Raw genomic sequence first — 18994 nt, 5'->3', positions numbered from 1 at the left:
CTCTCACTCTCCCACCTCACTCAGTCCAGTAGATTGTTGGTCTTAGATAAACTTCCCTGAACTGGTGTTACTAGCTAATAGGTGGTTCTTTTCTTCCATTCTAGAACCATCTCTGCCAATAATTAGTAATGGAACCTTGAGCAAGCCTGTTCTCTTTTCTAGTCTTTATGTTTCTCTTCTGTGTAAAAATGGATTTCCACAGAGCCTTAAAATGCTACAGTTTCAGATGTGCCATTTTGCACCAGTGTGTAGCTCACTTCTGTTTCATTGGCCACAGAGGGTAGACTAACTCACATCATTCCTAAGTCTTTCCCAGGTACTGGTATATTTTTGCTGTGTCCATTTGTGAAGTAGTATTTACCAAATGTGCTGTGAAATTTTTGCTTTCCTTCTAGTGGGAACCAGAACCAGTCAATGGCCAATGAAAACTACACGAGGGTCACAGAGTTCCTTTTCACAGGCTTGAATTATGACCCCCAGTTGCAGGTCTTCCTCTTCCTGCTCTTTCTGAGTTTCTACATCATCAGTGTCACTGGGAACTTGAGTATGATTGTTCTGATACGAATTGATTCCCACCTCCACACACCCATGTACTTTTTCCTCAGCCATCTCTCCTTTGTAGACATGTGCTTCTCCTCAGTAGTTAGCCCCAAGATGCTGACTGATTTTTTCATGAGAAGAAAAGCCATAACTTTCTTGGGCTGTGCATTGCAGCAGTGGTTTTTTGGACTCTTTGTGGCAGCTGAGTGCTTTCTCTTGGCATCCATGGCCTATGATCGTTATGTCGCCATCTGCAACCCATTATTATATGCAGTTGCCATGTCCCAGAGACTCTGTGTCCAGCTGGTGGTTGGTCCCTATGTTATTGGGTTCATGAACACTATGACTCATACAACAAATGCATTTCGTCTCCCTTTTTGTGGCCCCAATGTCATCAATCATTTCTTCTGTGATATGTTCCCCTTGCTGTCCCTTGTATGTGCTGACACCAAGCTCAATAAGTTGGTAGTTTTCATCCTGGCTGGAGTGGTGGGTGTCCTCAGTGGTTTGACTATACTGGTTTCCTACATTTATATCCTCACTGCCATCTTGAGGATCCGCTCTGTTGATGGGAGGCACAAAGCCTTCTCCACCTGCTCTTCTCACCTGACAGCTGTCTCCATCCTGTATGGTACTCTTTTCTTTATTTATGTTCGGCCTAGTGCAAGTTTCTCCCTGGATCTCAATAAAGTGGTGTCTGTGTTTTATACTGCAGTGATCCCCATGTTGAACCCATTTATCTATAGCTTAAGGAACAAGGAGGTTAAAGATGCCATCCATAGAACTACTGCTAAGAGGAAGTTTTGCAGGGCTTAAATTCCAATCTAGAAAAGAAATTGGCAGGAGAAAACTAAGAAAACAATTAGACTAATTGTATGGATTCCTAAGAGTCTAGACCACTTGCAAGTGTTTGGGAGTTGGTTGACATCCCTTTATTCATTATCCATCCAATTACTCATTCATTTAGTTGATCGATGTGGCTTCATTAAGTCTTATATGTGATCTTTTCTGTGTAACGTGCCAATATTCACACTTACAGTATTTTTTAATTTCTCCTCCCTCAGATACCTCATAGTTCAATTATTTTCTAAAAAGCTTTATTTTACTCTTTGATTTCTGTTTTTAATTTTTATTTTATTATTTTCTTGTTATTCTATCAATAATAAAATGTTCTTTCTCTGATAACTTCTTGGCATTGAAGTTTCAAAATGCAACATGTTAGGTTTTCAGTCATACCTAACACCCATCAGTGGGAATCCGCTAAAAAAAAGAAAAAAAAAAAGCTGGATTTTAATATTTAACCTAGTGAGCACAATGTTTGAAACTTGTAACTACTGCCTTTTCATTCAGATTTTTTGAAGTGGCCTTGATGCAAAGGACTACATGTAACTAGGTACTGAAGATGGATCTGTGTTCAACTCTATGGCTGATGAAGTTATCTACAGGATCCATTCACAATAATAAAGAAACTTGTACTCATGTCTAATCCACTTCATACCTGAAAAAGCTTCTGATAGAATGCGATAAGCCTTAATTTTCTCAGGATTCTATTTTCTGATAGATGTTGGAGGATTACCTGAACTTCACTTAGTTGGCAATTGATTGTGTGTATGATGTTGTTGTTGTTGTTATTAGGTGCCTTCGAGTCGGTTCCAACTTATAGTGACCCTATCCACAACAGAACGAAACACTGCCCGGTCCTGAGCCATCCTAACAATCGTTGCTATGCTTGAGCTCATTGTTGCAGCCACTGTGTCAATCCACCTCGTTGAGGGTCTTCCTTTTTTCCACTGACCCTGTACTCTGCCAAGCATGATGTCCTTCTCCAGGGACTGATCCCTCCTGACAACATGTCCAAAGTATGTAAAACGCAGTCTCGCCATCCTTACTTCTAAGGAGCATTCTGGCTGTACTTCTTCTAAGACAGATTTGTTCATTTTTTTTGGCAGTTCATAGAATATTCAATATTCTTCACCAACACCACAATTCAAAGGTGTCAATTCTTCTTCGGTCTTCTTTATTCATTGTCCAGCTTTCACATGCATATGATGTGATTGAAAATACCATGGTTTGGGTCAGGTGCACCTTAGTCTTCAGGGTGAAATCTTTGCTGTTCAACACTTTAAAGAGGTCCTTTGCAGCAGATTTGCCCAATGCAATGCGTCTTTTGATTTTTTGACTGCTGCTTCCATGGCTGTTGATTGTGGATCCAAGTCAAATGAAATCCTCCACAACTTCAATCTTTTCTCCGTTTATCATGATATTACTCATTGGTCCAGTTGTGAGGATTTTTGTTTTCTTTATGCTGAGGTGCAATCCATACTGAAGGCTGTGGTCTTTGATTTTCATTAGTAAGTGCTTCAAGTCCTTTTCACTTTCAGCAAGCAAGATCATGTCATCTGCATGACACAGGCTGTTAATGAGTCTTCCTCCAATCCTGATATCCCGTCATTCTTCAGATAGCCCAGGTTCTTGGATTATCTGCTCAGCATACAGATTGAATAGGTATGGTGAAAGAATACAACCCTGACGCACACCTTTCCTGACTTTAAACCAATCAGTATCCCCTTGTTCTGTCCAAACAACTGCCTCTTGATCTATGTAAAGTTTCCTCATGAGCACAATTAAGTGTTCTGGAATTCCCATTCTTCACAATGTTTTTCATAATTTGTTATGATCCACACAGTCGAATGCCTTTGTATAGTCAATAAAACACAGGTAAACATCCTTCTGGTATTCACTGCTTTCAGCCGGGATCCATCTGACATCAGCAATGATATTCCTGGTTCCATGTCCTCTGCTGAAACTGGCCTGAATTTCTGGCAGTTCTCTGTCAATATACTGCTACAGCCGTTTCTGAATGATCTTCAGCAAAATTTTGCTTGCATGTGATATTAATGACATTGTTCTATAATTTCCACATTCGTTTGGATCACCTTTCTTGGGAATAGGCATAAATATGAATCTCTTCTAGTCAGTTGGCCAGGAAGCTGTCTTCCATATTTCTTGGCATAGACAAGTGAGCACCTCCAGCACTGCATCTGTTTGTTGAAACATCTCAATTGATATTCCATCAATTCCTGGAGCCTTGTTTTTCACCAATGCCTTCAGAACAGCTTGGACTTCTTCCTTCAGTACCCTCGGTTCCTGATCATATGCCACCTCTTGAAATGGTTGAACATCGACTACTTCTTTTTGGTATAATGCCTCTATGTATTCCTTCCATCTTCTTTTGATGGTTCCTGTGTCATTTAATATTTTCCCCATAGAATCCTTCACTATTGCAACTCGAGGCTTGAATTTTTTCTTCAGTTCTTTCAGTTTGAGAAACACCGAGAGTGTTCTTCCCTTTTGGTTTTCCGTCTCCTGCTCTTTGCACATTCCATTATAATACTTTACTTTGTCTTCTCGAGATACCCTTTGAAATCTTCTGTTCTGTATGATACTGCCTTCTAAACTCTAGTAATGGCCCAGCCAAGAATGCATGGAGAAATACTTTAGGGGAATATAGACCCTTAGTCTAGATCTGCTTCTTCTTCATAACGTCAGTAGATTTCCAGCATCACAAGAGAGCACATCTGTGCAGTTCAACTTGATGGGGCTGACTCCTGGGCATGATGAGTACTAGGCATCTTTCGGGTGGACAGCCCTGTAACGTACCACCATCTGCGTGTGGACAGTGAGTGCCCATGTCAGGGTGGCCATGTCCTCCTAGGGATCCAGGAAGCTACCCAACTCTATCTTGTCTCTCACAATCTGTTTTTTACTTCTTTGCTTTGAATGAAAAGACAAACAAGAAAGTGTTCCACTGAGGAAATGAATCAGCATTCCTACTTGACATTATAGTGTCCTGTCTAATTTGATACAGAAATGTCCTAAGAGTTTTAAGGACCTCTTAGGAGGTTTGAGTCCACCCTGAGGTGCCTCATAAGAAAGGCCTGGTGATCTACCATATTTGTATGGAAGTAACATGAACTGTCTACGTTCATTTGACAACCATGCCCTCCTGCTGTGAGGTATTTTCATAAGCATTCTCTGCCTTTTTTTTTTTTTTTTTTACAGCAACGTATTAAAAAAATTGGTATGGGGTGCTTATGAAAATACCTAGCAGGGGATAGCAAGGTTGGCAAACAAATGTAGAAGGCAAGTGTTGTTTTTGTAAAAATATGGTACTTCCAAAAAATCAGCCATAGGAAATCCCATGAAGGACAATTCTATTCTGACACATGAATTTATCAGGAACATGAGTAGACTCAATAGTAACTGGTTACAGTCATCTGTTTTCCCAAAACGAGTATAGCAACAATGATTAAGTAGCTTTCTTTAAAAATAGCCTATTGGTAAGGTAGATAAATAAATAAAGCTTCTAAACTTTTGAGTATTTTTCTACATACAAAGTGTTATGGGCTATTTTCTATACTGCACAATTTCTGAAAATGGACAATGGTTCACTGAGTACCCACATAATCATACCATGCTTCAGCAACAGGGATCTTAAGAGTGTGCACTGACAATTCTCTCCTACGAAATTCTCCCTAAGTTCTCTTTATCTCCTCTCCTTAAATTCCTCTCCCCTAGGCTTGGAGAAAGGAGCCCTGGTGGTGCAATGGTTAAGCAGTCAGCTGCTAATCGATAAGTTGGCAATTAGAACCCACCCAGTGGCTCTGCAGAAGAAAGGCCTGACTATTTCCATTAAGATTACAGTCTAGAAAACCCTATGGAGCAGGTTTACTGTGTCACATGGTGTCGCTGTGAGTCAAAAATTGATTCTATGGCACCTAACTCCCTTAAAAAAAAAAAAAAAAAAAACTCCCTTAGCAAGTCCAAAATAGATGTCCAAATTCCAAATATTCATTTGAGGGTTCAGTGACTTCAGGCAACTAGTAGTTTGTCACTCATTCGGGAACCTTTGCTGAAACTCTGACTCAGAGAAATCATTTAGCGTCCTCTTATAATTTAAATCAGGTGATGAATGTTAGGTATCTAGTTTTGTACCTTGGTGCAGTAAAGGCTCAGTAAGTAAAAGTTATTTTTACCACTGTGACATCGACTCAGGTGTTTTCTGACCCATGACAATCCCTAAACATTTTTGCATATAGGGAAGTTTGATTTCTACATTATTGCCAGACACTGACACTCCCACCACCAGTATTTTAAAAATAACTTATAGTTTATTAGTTTACTCTGAGAATTCTCATTAACTGAGAAAATGTATATAATCACAGAATTCTGTTTTATATTCTTACAGTAATGAGTTAAAGACTTTTTTTTTTTGCTTCGTATAACTAAGCGGACTTACTTCAGAACTGTTAGAAATAACTGTTTAATTTACCCAAAAACTCTGCTTTCAATTTTAAGTAATATTTGCATTCTGTGCTTTTTAATATTCTCAGTCTGTAGGGGAAAAAAATTAGGTACAAGTGACGTAAAAACTACTTTCTCAATTGTGTCTTGGATCAGGAGATGAGAATAGGAATGGCAGAACCGTAATGAATCATCTACGTGACTTTAACTTTAAATTTGTTCTTGTATGTAAGCTGAGGATAATATTCATCCTACAGTGCTGTTTATAAGAATGTAACCTTTTTGTTTTTTTTTGTATGGTGGGAAAGTATTTCAGAGTTAGATGCGTTAAAATTCTTTTAAGCAAAGACCAAAGCCCACCACAGTCATAATGAAACCACACCTGGGGTGAGGCACTTTGAAATAGCAATGACAATGAAAAAGATAATGCATTGTTTAGTACTTTACACACCTTCTGGTACATAATAAGAGCTTGGGAAACCAAACTAGTTGTCATTAAGTTGATTTCCGACTCGTGACAACCCCATGTGTTGCATAGTAGAACTGTATTCCATAGGGTTTTCACAGCTGTGACCTTTCAGAAGCAAATCATCAGGCTTTTCTTCCAAGGTGCCTCTGGGTGGGTCGGAAAGGCCAACTTTTGAGTTAGTGGAGCGCTTAACTGTTTGCCCCACCCAGGAACTCCTAACTACTTAATAAACCAAAATCAAACCAGTTGGCATCAAGTCAATTCCAACTCATGGCAATCCCATGTGTTGCAGGATAGAACTGTGCTCCATAGGGTTTTCAAGGCTACAACTTTTCAGAAGCAGATCTCCAGGCCTTCCTTCTAAGGTGCCTCTGAGTGTGTTTGAACGACCAACCTTTTGGTTAAGAATTGAGAATGAACGGTTTACCTCACCCAGGGACTTCAAGCACTTGATACACGGCTCTATATTGTTATCGTCACTGCCTTTATTGGATATTGGGCCCACTGCCATATTAGGTCTATATTGTTATTGTCTTTGTCTTATGTTGCACTCATAGATTGATATGCTGTATCTCTATAGCTATATCTATCATTGTATCATTGAACTGCCGACCCTTTGTTTAGCAGCTGTAGCACTTAACCACTAAGCCATCAGGGTTTCCACTAGTGACCCCTAAATCTCAGTGCCCTAAACCAATAAAGAAACCAGTTAATTTTTTGTTCAAGGTTAATTCCTATTGCATTTGGTGGATTCTATGTCCAAGGACTTCAGGAAGTAGAAGGCTCCACCCTCTAGAAATTTCCTACTCAATGTAGGAGAGGAGGTATTGTGGAGATTCTTATTTGCTTCCACCAGCAGTGACACATGCCACTTCTGTTTAAATTTCTAAGGTTAACTTAGGTTACATGGTCATGCCTAAATCCAAGGGAGTGGGGAAAGGTAATCCTCTAATGCCGAGATATAGAAAAAAAAAAAAAAAAAAGGAACAGGAAATTGGTGAGGAGTGGTGATGTCCATCACATATTCACTTATCACTATGGAGAATTTATTCTATTAACTCGTTTGGGGAAATATTTGCAGAAAATATTATTCTCCCACACATTTATCACTGGAGATTCTAACTAGTGTTATTAACTTTTCACTGTTAGTAATGTCTTCTTGTTGTTAGGTGCAATCGAGTGAGTTCTGACTCATAGCATGCCTATGCACCTTAAAGATTACAGCCTTAGAGACCACATGGAAGTTCTACTCTGTCCTATAGGAGTGCTGTGTCAGAATCCACTCAACGGCAATGGATTTCAGTAGTTGGGTCATTGCAGAATAACCTAGCTTATTCCAGGAGATACTGAATACTTTGAAAATATTATAGAAACATTATGTAAATCTGAACTGATGGGAAAATATAAAGACTTTTACATCACGAGTCCATTTTGAAAATACTGAGATTAAAGAAATATGTTGTTTCAATTACAGGAAAGCTCTGGCATGTAATATGTGCTGATATTTTATTATGGGTCTGAATAAATGTGCAAAGAGGATATAAGATTCTAACTTTGAGGCTTCCTCAATGAAATACCCCAAGCAAATCTTCACACTATAAAACCAACAATTTAAAATCTTCATTCAAATGCTCATAATTCCCAAACTGCCTATCCAAACTAAACCAAACCCATTGCCATTGAATGGATTTCAACCCATAGCAAACCTAGAGGACAAAGTAGAACTGCCCTAAGGGATTTCCAAAGAGTGGCTGATGGATTTGAACTGCTGACCTTTTGGTTAGCAGCCACATCATTTAACCACTGCACCACCAAGGCTCCAAACTTCCTGTAGTGCCCCAATATTACATATGAGCTGACAACCAAAAAGCACCAAATGTTTAAAATAGAGGAGCTAACACTAAAACACTAGAAACAATAATTTCATGGAGGAAGTGGTCCTTCAGATGTACAGTGAAAGTAGGATTTGGATATCTGGCAATGATGGGAAGGATACCAGGTAGAGATGACAGTATGAGCAGGGCATGACGACAGGACAAAGAAGGGGCCTGATTTAGGTGGCATACAGGGAATGTGAAGTACAGTGGTAAGGGATATGAATGGAAAAGTAGATGGAGTCAGATCATGGCCCAATTAATCTGAGGATTTGGGAGTCGTAGGAAGGGACAACAGATACATATATTGAAATTGCAGGGTTACTCAAGAGATGACTGTGTGGGATGATTAGGAATGAAAAGACTGGAGATGAGGGGGTCTATTAGGGAATAGTGAAATATCGTGGGTGGAAGTGATGGTGGTGATTAAACATTAATGACAATGAGCACTTAATGAGCTCTTGCTATGTTCCAGGAACAAGATAGGCATTATCTCATTTATTTCTCCTCTGTAGGTACTATTTTTTAACCTCCTTTTATATTCGAGGGAACTGAAACTCAAAGAGTTTGTAAGTAACTTGCCCAAGACCAAGAGCTGGTGTTCAAACTTGGGGATGTCCCTCTTCAATATTCTTCAACTTAACAAGCGTTCAAATTCAAATTCCCACAGTTTTCAATTTTTATAAATTAATTTAATCTTCTGAGTTTTTCAATTTTTGCTGATTTAGAATGACTTGTTGCTTGGTTGTGTTGTGTTTCATAGGGCAGGGAATCAAACCCCAAGAAGACAGCATAGCAGCCAATGAACCAATAAAGCTGACAAGCAGCCCTCTTGCCCTACGTCAATTTAGGAAGGCCTTGCCCATTCGCATGGCCAATATCTGATTGCTGCCTGATAGGTGACAGGCCCCAGGAGTTAACTTTCAGAGCTGAATGGCAATTATCACCCAGGAAGGTTCCTTATTTGAAACTCTTTTGATTAATTAGTTCCTCTGAAACTTGTTTAAGAGTAAGGAGAGTAATTTTTTTCAAGTTCAGTAATTGCTCGTCTCTGAGTGCCTAATCAATCTTAATGATGCCCAAGGCATCTTGTTAGAAAGGAGATGGGTAATAACTGTTGGGACCTGGAGCCTTAGTCTCAGACTGGCAAGAACAATTCAAGTTAGCATTTTACTCTGAGGGTTTCTTTGAAGAGTTAACTACTGATAGCTCAAGGTCCAAACTCAGGCACAGTTTTTTTTTTTTGAGTCACAGAAAAGTTGGAACTGAAAACAGCCTTAGAGATTATCCGGGCACAGACCTTTCTTTCGTAGCTGAGGGAGCTGATAAGTAGAGTGAGGAAGTGATTTGCTCAGGGTCACAGAGCTAGTTAGAAGTGCATCCAGGCCTAGAACATGGTGTTCCTGATGTCTAGGGCAATTACTCCTTCTACTGTACTGTGATACCTGCTCACAAAAAAAAAAAAAAGGGGAGAGAGAGAAAGGAAGGAAGGGAGAAAGGAAGAAGAAAGCTCAAATAACCATCCATCACTCTGGAAAAGGAATATTAACCATTTTATGTTTAACTCATGATTCTTCCAAAGGACCTTCGATTTGAAAAGAGAAAAACAAAAATAGGCAATGTGTTCTGGTGGAAATTTAGGCATCTTGATAGGGTGGTAAAGGAGTTTGGTTTTTTGTTTGTTTTTTAAAGGGGCTCAGTATTTACTGGTACTTTATGAGGAAGTTAATAAGAGGAAAGGAATAGCTTTGACCACTGAAGGAAACTGATTCACTTGTTCATTTCCTCTATTTTGTTCTCTTTAAAGACCTTTTCTTTCTTTTTTTTTTTAATAACTTCCCTGGACCTTTTCTCTCAGTGATGATATAAACATTTGAATGGATATGTGTTGTTGTTGTTAGGTGCCCTTGAGTCAATTCTGACCCACAGCAAACCTATGTACAACAGAACAAAATGCTGCCCAGTCCTGCACCATCCTCACAATTGTTGTTATCCTTGAGCCCACTTTTGCAGCCACGGTGTCAATCCATCTCATTCAGAGTCTTCCTCTTTTTCGATGACCTTCTACTTTACCAAGCATGATGTCCTTCTCCAGGGACTGGTTCCTCCTGATAACATGTCCAAAGTATATGAGATGTAGCCTCACCATCCTTGCTTCCAAGGAGCATTCTAGTTGTATTTCTTCAAAAGAGATTTGTTCATTCTTTTGGCAGTCCATGGTATATTTAATATTCTTTACCAACACCACAGTTCATAAGTGTCAATTCTTCTTCAGTCTTCCTTATTCATTGTTCAGCTTTCACATGCATATGAGGCAACTGAGAACACCATGGCTCAGGTCAGGCGCACCTTAGTCTTCAAAATGACATCTTTGCTTTTTAACACTTTAATGAGGTATTTTGCATCAGATTTGCCCAATGCAACGAATCTTTTGATTTCTTGACTGCTGCTTCCATGGGTGTTGATTGTGGATCCTAGTAAAATGAAATCCTTGATAACTTCGATCTTTTCTCTGTTTATCATTATGTTGTATATTGGTCCAGTTGTGAGAATTTTGAATTTATATAGCTATATAAATTAATATATAATTATTTTGTTTTTTGTATGTATAAACTGTATAAAGGAAACCCTGGTGGCATAGTGGTTAAGTACTACGGCTGCTAACCAAAGGGTCAGCAGTTCGAATCCTCCAGGTGCTCCTTGGAAACTCTATGGCACAGTTCTACTCTGTCCTGTAGGGTCGCTATGAGTCAGAATCAACTCGACAGCCCTGGGACTGGACTGGGAAACTGTATAAATATATATCACAAAATAATAGAGCAAATGTTGACAGGGCAAACATTTTACTAGCATGTGGCCCATGTCAAGGGAGGAGTATTTTTATTCCTTGTAAACAACAAGTTTACAATAATTAGATATTACAATGCTGAAGGTTAAGATAAAGATGAGAGAGTTGCAATGAAAAGGCATGTGGAATTTTATTTTCTCACTTACATAAATCATGAAAAATAATTTGCTGTCTATATTTTGAAATGCTTATATTATTTATTGTTAACTGTTCATTTTTAACATGAACAATAATATATATTCATTTTTAACATTCCAATAAGGTATATGATTAGTATACAATAAGAACTAAGCTATTGTCAGAGCCCAGACCTCCAACTTCCCTCGCTAACAGCAATTGCTAACAGGTTTTGAGTTTCCTTCCAGAAGATTTTTGTCTATTTACAAGGATATACATGAACATATCATTAAACACACCAACTCAAAAAACCAGACCCATTGCCATTGAGTTGATTCCAACTAATAGCGATCCTCTAGGACAGAGTAGATCTGCCCCAGGAGGTTTCCAAGGCTGTAATCTTTACGGAGGCAGGCTGCCACGTCTTTCTCCCACAGTGTGACTGGTGGGTTCAAACTGCAGACTTTTCAGTTAGCAGCCCAGTACTTAACCCCTGCACCACCGGAACGCCACTGAATACATAGGCCCAGGCAAATGGAATGATATCGTATACACTGTTCTGTGCTTGCTTTTTTTGAGTACTTAAAAAAATAATAATAATAACTTGGAGATGATTCTGAATCAGTTCACTGAAATATTCATCAAATGCTGTTGTGCTAGGAAGGAGTTCTTGCGGCATAATGGTTAAGCACTCATCTGCTAACTGAAAGATTGGCAGTTCAAACCCATATAGTGACTCCTCAGGAGCAAGACCTGGTGATCAGCTTTTGTAAAGATGATAGCCAAGAAGACCCTATGGGGCAGTTGTACTATATCACATGAGGTTTCTATGGGTCGAAATCAAGTAGACGACACTGTGCTAGGTGCTATAAAAGGGGCTATACTTGGGCAAGGATATAGTACACTGGTGAACAAAAACAGATGTGTAGCCAGCATTCCTGGGGCTTAGAATTTAGGAAAGGAGCCCTGGTGGTACAGTGGTTAAGTGTTCAGCTGCTAACTGAAAGTTTGGGTGTTCGAACACACCACACTCTCAGTGGGAGAAAGATGTGGTGGTCACCTCCCATAAAGATGATGGCCTTGGAAACCCTATGGAGCAGTTCCACTCTGTCCTATAGGATCGGTATGAGGTGGAATCGATTCAATGGGAGTGGGTTTTAAAGTTTAGGGAGAAGATGAACTTTCAATCACAGAAACATATAAATTTTATTCCATAATAAGTGCTTCAAAGTAGGGGTTTTTGGTCATGGATGCCTTGAAGGAAGTGAAGTTTATAAAAATATTTAGAACAACAGAGCCTGGCTCATGGAAGGGACCTGCTTGTGGGGCACATGGATGAATACATTAAACATGTGGCATTGCTTTAATCCAGCACAAGATGGTGAAAGCACGTAGACAATGTGCTTTCAACTTTCCACTCCACACCAAACGCCCTTCAAGTTCAGCTCTCTTCCGATGAGATAATCCCCTTTAAACAGAGTTTTTAAATTTACATTTGTCTAAAGAATAAAAATTGTACTATAAAAGTTGTCTTGCAATTACAATCTTTTACCGCTAGGTTCTCTTCCTGAGAGTGGTTGTTAGCTCCATCTGGTTGGCCTCCTACTCATGTCAACCCCATGCATAACAGGACAAAACCCTGCTTCAGCAGCTGTGATCCACAAGGTTTCCATTGGCTGATTTTCAGAAGTAGATTGATTGGCTTTTCTTCCTAGTTTGTCTTAGTCTAGAAGCACCACTGAAACCTATTCAGCATCACAGCAACGTGCAAGCCTCCACTGACAGACCAGCAATAGCTGTGCATGTAGAGTGCTGGCAGGGAATCTAATCTGAGTCTCCAGCACAGAAGGAGAGAATCTACCACTGAACCACCTTGAGGGAAGCCACTGCTGTCCAGTCAATTCTGACTCATAGCAACCCTATAGGGCAGAATAAAACTGCCCCATAGGATTTCCAAGGCTGTAACCTTCACAGAGGCCATCTGCAACATCTTCCTCCCAAGGAGCAGCTGGAGGGGTCAAACCACCAACCTTTTACTTAGCAGCCAAACACTTAACCAGTATGCCACCAGAGCTCCTTACCTTGAGGGTAGGCACTACATTTTTGTTTCTTCTTGATTTTTTTTTTTTTTAACCAGTAGCAATCGTAGTTGGGTAGAGGATACACACACACACACATATATGTTTGATTTTAAATGAATGACCAAAGCTCCTTTATTGAGGTCGACCATGTTACAGCTCAAGTTCTGAGGAAGTTTCATCTTTCCTCTAAATAGTGACTTTAAGATCAGTATCCTTCCAAATTTTGATGTCCCCATATCTAGTACATGGCCACCATGGTTTGGCAGGTAAGAATGGATGATTCTGCATGAAATTTTATGACCAGAAACAGAAATGATGTTCCTTACTTTTGTCCATATCCCATTGGCCAAAATGTAATCACATGGCTTTGGCTTACATAAAAGGATTCTGGGAAATTTAGTCTTCCTATGTGCCCAGAAAGAGTAGATGGGCTTGGTGAGTTTCTAGCTGTTTATGCCACTCGGTAGAGGGCAAGCTCCATGAGGAAAGGAATTTTTTTTTTAAATAAATGAAGAATAAATCATTGTCCCAGAATATTTGTGTACATTGATACTGTTATTTCACACTTTGAGTCACATTAACTATTATTGAAATTTACTTGAAAACTAGTAATCCTTCATTTAGGAGAGACTTCTCTCTCTTTTTGTTTTTTTTTTCTGGCAAAGACTACAATGAAATATCAGTACACACTTACTTTCCCCCCTTGACAATGTTTCATACTATTTAAATATCATTTTTTTCCTCGGAAATAAAACAAGAAATGATTTTAATGTTTGACAACTATTTTCAGTGGCCAAGTCTAGAAGATCAAAATTCTTTGGAAATATAAAGGAAATTCATCAAATTTCCCTTTTTATGACTCAGATTTCTTTGGTTTAAAACCACTGCCGTTGTGTCCACTCCGACTTATAGCGACCCTATAGATTTTTTTGGTAAAATACCTTTTTTGGAAGTGACAGCATCACTCTAGAAGACTTTTATTTTGAAGAATGCAAATTTGAAACCTGTAGCTCAAAGGCACTGAAGCATGGACCCTATCGAGAATCCAATAGAAGCTATGGGCCGTCTTGAACGCATATGTATAATAACAAAATTCTCATGCCACATTTTCAGAGGGAATCTTAGACCCTTTGAAGCCTATCTATATACTCCCTAAGTGATCAAGGGACCCAACATTAGTGATCTGGGCTCTAGTAAAGGCAGAGAAAGCCATTGAGATAAAAAAGAGGATGGAAGACTAAGTGCTAAAGAACATAAGACATACAAGGCACATTGCAAGGAGAGCTGATCATACTGGCTCTACCATTAACTCTCTTCATGGTCTTGGGTTAGTCATATCAACTCTCACAATCATACTCGGCAACTGCTTTCCTTAAACTATAAGTAGCACAAGGACAAGGATTGTGTTTGCTTTGTTCATCTGGGCTATGATTGGATCTAACTCTCCTTTCTGCCTGGAAGCAAAGAGCTCTGTGTGTAGCTGAGACTGAGAAGACACTGGCATCCCTTGCAACTCAACTGCCTTAGACGAAGTCATTAAAATGTTTCTTCCATTTTATTTTATTTTTTCTAGGTAAGACTACTTCCCCGAGATAGAGGACACGGGGCTGATTTCACAGGCAAGAAAATTTCAGGGATATTTGAGGACTCAAAGTTCTTATCACCAACTCCTGTATGCATTTCTTTCCAAATAGATCCATCTGTTTCTCACCCAATCCATTGCTATTAACCCAGTCCAAGTGCCATCAGCCCTCTTTTAAGCTGCTGTGATAGTCCTCTGACTGAACTGTTCTCTCTCTCTTCACACTTCTTATTTTTCACATTGTAAGGAGAGGTCTTTTGTTTTAATCCAAATTTTATTTGATGAAATCACTCATCTGATTAAACCTTTTCAACGGTTCCCCATTGAATTTAAGCTATATCCTAAAATCTCTAACACGGACTACACAGTCCCTATGCTGTCTGCTCCTGCTCATTCCACCTGCCTAATTTGTTCTGATGAATAAATATACTCGTGGTCTGATGTAGGGATAAAATTTATACTAATGATATATGACTGTGAACAAACCGTTAAGATTTCTGTCTCTCAATTTCATTGTCTGTTAAAAAAAAGTCAATTTTATTAAGAGCTGGTCAACATGTTTCAGGATCCAAATCCTATGGTATTTTCATTATAATTATTATGAACTATAAATAATTTTTCAGCATCTACTATCTGCAGATTATTCTCTTAGGTTTGTCCTTTTTGTTTTGATTGGTTTTTATCTCAAATGCATAAGTGAAACTCTTAGATCGGAAGAGCTTTTGTGGTTAATTGGACCAATTATATTCATGATGATCTCTTCCCATGTCCTTACGGAAAGATAAGTCAGCATTGTAATCGGTCACTTGGCACCAGAATACCACTTGAACATCTTCTTTGCTTTTAGCAGCGTATCCCAAAGGGATGCTCGAGCTTATATGTTCTCCCAGTATTGTTACCAATAGGCAGGAGAATCTTGTGGAATGAGTAGACACGCTTCGCATTCTAAGGTAATGTTTGGATTTCAGGGGAAATTCTAATGCAGTGACTATTTATATTCATGCAAATAAGCATTGTGTTTACTTAATCTGGAGGAAAAGGACAATAAATCACAATATGGATGAAAGATAAAAACATTCTTAATGTAATGAAACCATATTATACTTCACGAAACAAAGTAAGGTTTTCTTTCCTATAATATTTGATGAAGAAAGCTAAAGTGTCCTCAAATGTCCTCTCTTCGGGCCTTATTTCCTCTTTTAGGGAAGCAAGGAATTAGAGGTGTAGGTGATGTCTACTTGGGAGATGCTTTCATCCTCACAAAGCGTCTGCAGCTGCGGCACACTGTGGTCTCTGCTGTTATCATTCAGGAGCAGCGTTAGTCCTCAGAGTACGTCAACGTGTAGAAAACTTAAAATGGGTCAGTATTTTCATAACTTCAAAATGCCTCACTTTCTATATTAGGCAGTTCCTGGCATAGAAGCTCCTTGAGAGAGGGAATGCAATTATATATCCCTTTGGGATAATACTGTACATTCGTCTGTAATATATGATTTAAGAAGTATCTGAGTAAGCTGCCAAACTAAACTACACAGAGAACAGATGCATTAAGCCTCGAAAGGCACTGAGAGATCAGTGAGAGGTCAGCTCCTTTCTGTGTGATCACTCCAGAGGCAGCTACTTCTGAAAGAAGCTTTCTGGTGAAGGAAGATGTCTCATAGATGGGATGGAGACATTTTATGAGGAGAAAACTTCACAGGATCCCTCAAATTCAGTAAGGAATGCAGGTAGCTTTAAATCCATGAAGTAATGGCAAATAAATGTAGCTCAAAAGCACTATCCCTTGATCTATATATATATAAATAATCTTAAATATATCATACACTATATCTCAATCATTCTCTGTAAGGAAGCTCTGGGGAAATGATTTCTGAAGTTTTTATCAAGAATGGTAGTATGTAGATTGGTTTTTTGATTGAGGGTTTTTTTGTTTTGTTTTCTTTTTTTTATGGTATTATGGACACCACAAAGTATGTATATGAGCTGCAGGAATTATGAGTCAAATTTGTGGTCCACCCAGAACGGTGAATACGACTTTGTGTGTGATTTTATGTAGGTTTTATCTCTGCTTTCTTTTCATATACTGTTCTTTTTTTGCTTTTCATAACTTCTTAATAAATGTATTTACCTACATCCTAGGTATCATAGTAAGCCACCTTGCTGGTATTATTGTTAGGTGCCATTGAGTTGGTTCCAACTCATAGAGGACCTTTGTACAACAGAAGGAAACACTGCCTAGTTGTGTGCCATCCTCATAATCATTGCTATGTTTGAGCCCGTTGTTGTAGCCACTGTGTTAATCCATCTCATTGAGGGTCTTCCTCATTTTTGCTGACCTTACATTCCATTTTCCAATTATTGATGAATGTTTACAGCTATCGCTCTTCATTTCTAGTTGTACCACATCAGCAGACAAAAGTCCTGAAAGCTTTACTCCATCCTCATCACTAAGGTCTATTTTGAGGAGGCAGCTTTTCCCCAGTGATGTTTTGAGTACCTTCCAGTCTGAGGGGCTCAACTTCCAGGCCTATATCAGACAATGTTCTGCTAAAATCCATAAGGTTTTCACTGGCCAATATTTTCATAAGTAGATGCCCAGGTCCTTCTTCCCAGTCTGTCTTAGTCTGGAAGTTCCCCTGAAACCTGACCACCATGGGTAATCCTGTTGGTATTTGAAATACCTGTGGCATAGTTTCCAGCATCACAGCAACGCACAAGACAACATAGTACAACAAATTGACAGACGTGTGGGGAAGCAACCTTAAACATTTTTTAATTTGTAAAAGCTTTGAAAAACATTTTCATATATGTGTATACTCACACTTATATTTGTTTTATACTTTAATAACTGTAGAGGCTAGAAGAAAATCATCTCTTGCAACTTTAACTCCTAATTTGGTCTCTGTAAACAAACACAGCAATTGCTCAGCTTGTGTAAAATCTCCACAGTAAGGAAGGAATAGTCTCTGCAAGAGAAAACTAGAAACTCTGGGAGTTATATCATGGATACAGTTGGAAATCTTTGGAATTTAAATCAACTGTATCTGAGGGAGGATTTGGGATGAGGAACTTGTGAAATTTTAGAAAATGTAATTCCCAGTTTTTACTACCCAAAACCTATCTAGTGTTAAATGTGCTTTTTCACATGTGATCTCATTTGAATTCATGAAGTCCTATTAAAGGTAGAAAGACAGGTGAAAAAGTGCAGTTCCAAAGAGAATGATTTTTTTTTTTTAATTGTCAGCGACCAACTAAGATCAAAAACCAGTATCTCCTGATTCTGGGCCCTAAGCTGCTTCTAGATATATGCTTTAAAAAAAATAACCTTTGCACTGACAGTCTTGAAATACAAAGGAACTTAAATGTCATGTATTACAATCCTCTTTTGGTTTTTATGAACAACTTCTACTTTAACAATGTTGTTGTTATCGTTCTTAGGTTCCTTCCAGTCGATTCTGACTCATAGTAACCCTATGTACAATAGAATGAAATACTGCCCTATCCTGCGCCATCCTCACAATTGTTATGCTTGAACCCATTGTTGCAGCCACTATATCAACCCATCTCGTTGACTTTAACAATAGTTACAGAATTGTGCTCTAAAATTTGAAAGTTATAGCTTTTTACCACTGTAATGACTAGACTCGATGGCAACTAATGACAACAACCACTGCGGTAGAAAGAAAATGTCTCTCACCAAATAGATGAAGTTCCAAGAGAATATATTTTATTTTCCCAGCTCTATTTTAAGTCCATGGCCTGGCATAATGGCCAAAGTAAGATTTATTTCCCCTAGCCTAAGATACTTTTAAGTCATAGACCTATTAGCAAAAATTTTAACATCTGCTGCCAATCCAGAATCCTTGCTATTGTGATTAGCTCTTCCTTGAGCCTGGTGGTGCAGCGGTTAAGAGCTTGCCTGCTAACCAAAAGGTTGGCAATTCAAAGCTACCAGCTGCTCCTTGGAAACTGTATGGGGCAGTTCTACTTTGTCCTATGGGTTGGCTATTAGTCAGAATTAACTAAATGACCACAGGTTAATTGTGGTAGGTTGTAGCAGACATCCTCTAGGCTGTAAAACAGAAGGTGAGATGGTTTTGTCCCCATTGTGGGCAATAGTCCAATCTCCCACTTCTACCTCTAAAAGCTTTCAGAGACTACTTTTCATAACTCCCCAAA

At 38.9% G+C, this 18994-nt stretch overlaps 1 protein-coding gene across 1 annotated transcript; it reads left to right on the top strand.

Annotated features, from left to right (window-relative positions):
• The first annotated feature begins 258 nt into the window (after window positions 1-258).
• LOC135231841 (olfactory receptor 5G9-like) lies at window positions 259-1393 on the top strand. Its single transcript, XM_064289038.1, has one exon. It carries the CDS (start codon window positions 415-417, stop codon window positions 1354-1356), a length of 942 nt encoding a protein of 313 aa, XP_064145108.1. The 5' UTR covers window positions 259-414; the 3' UTR covers window positions 1357-1393.
• The last annotated feature ends 17601 nt before the right edge of the window (window positions 1394-18994 follow it).

The sequence above is a fragment of the Loxodonta africana genome, chromosome 7 (assembly GCF_030014295.1).
Source record: "Loxodonta africana isolate mLoxAfr1 chromosome 7, mLoxAfr1.hap2, whole genome shotgun sequence".
Classification (NCBI taxonomy): domain Eukaryota; kingdom Metazoa; phylum Chordata; class Mammalia; order Proboscidea; family Elephantidae; genus Loxodonta; species Loxodonta africana.
The sequence above is the reverse complement of the archived record's forward strand: the minus strand, read 5'-3'. Positions and strand labels throughout refer to the sequence as shown.

Coding starts and splice junctions, on each gene's coding strand:
- LOC135231841 (XM_064289038.1), top strand. CDS start 415: ATGGCCAATGAAAACTACACGAGGGTCACAGAGTTCCTTTTCACAGGC.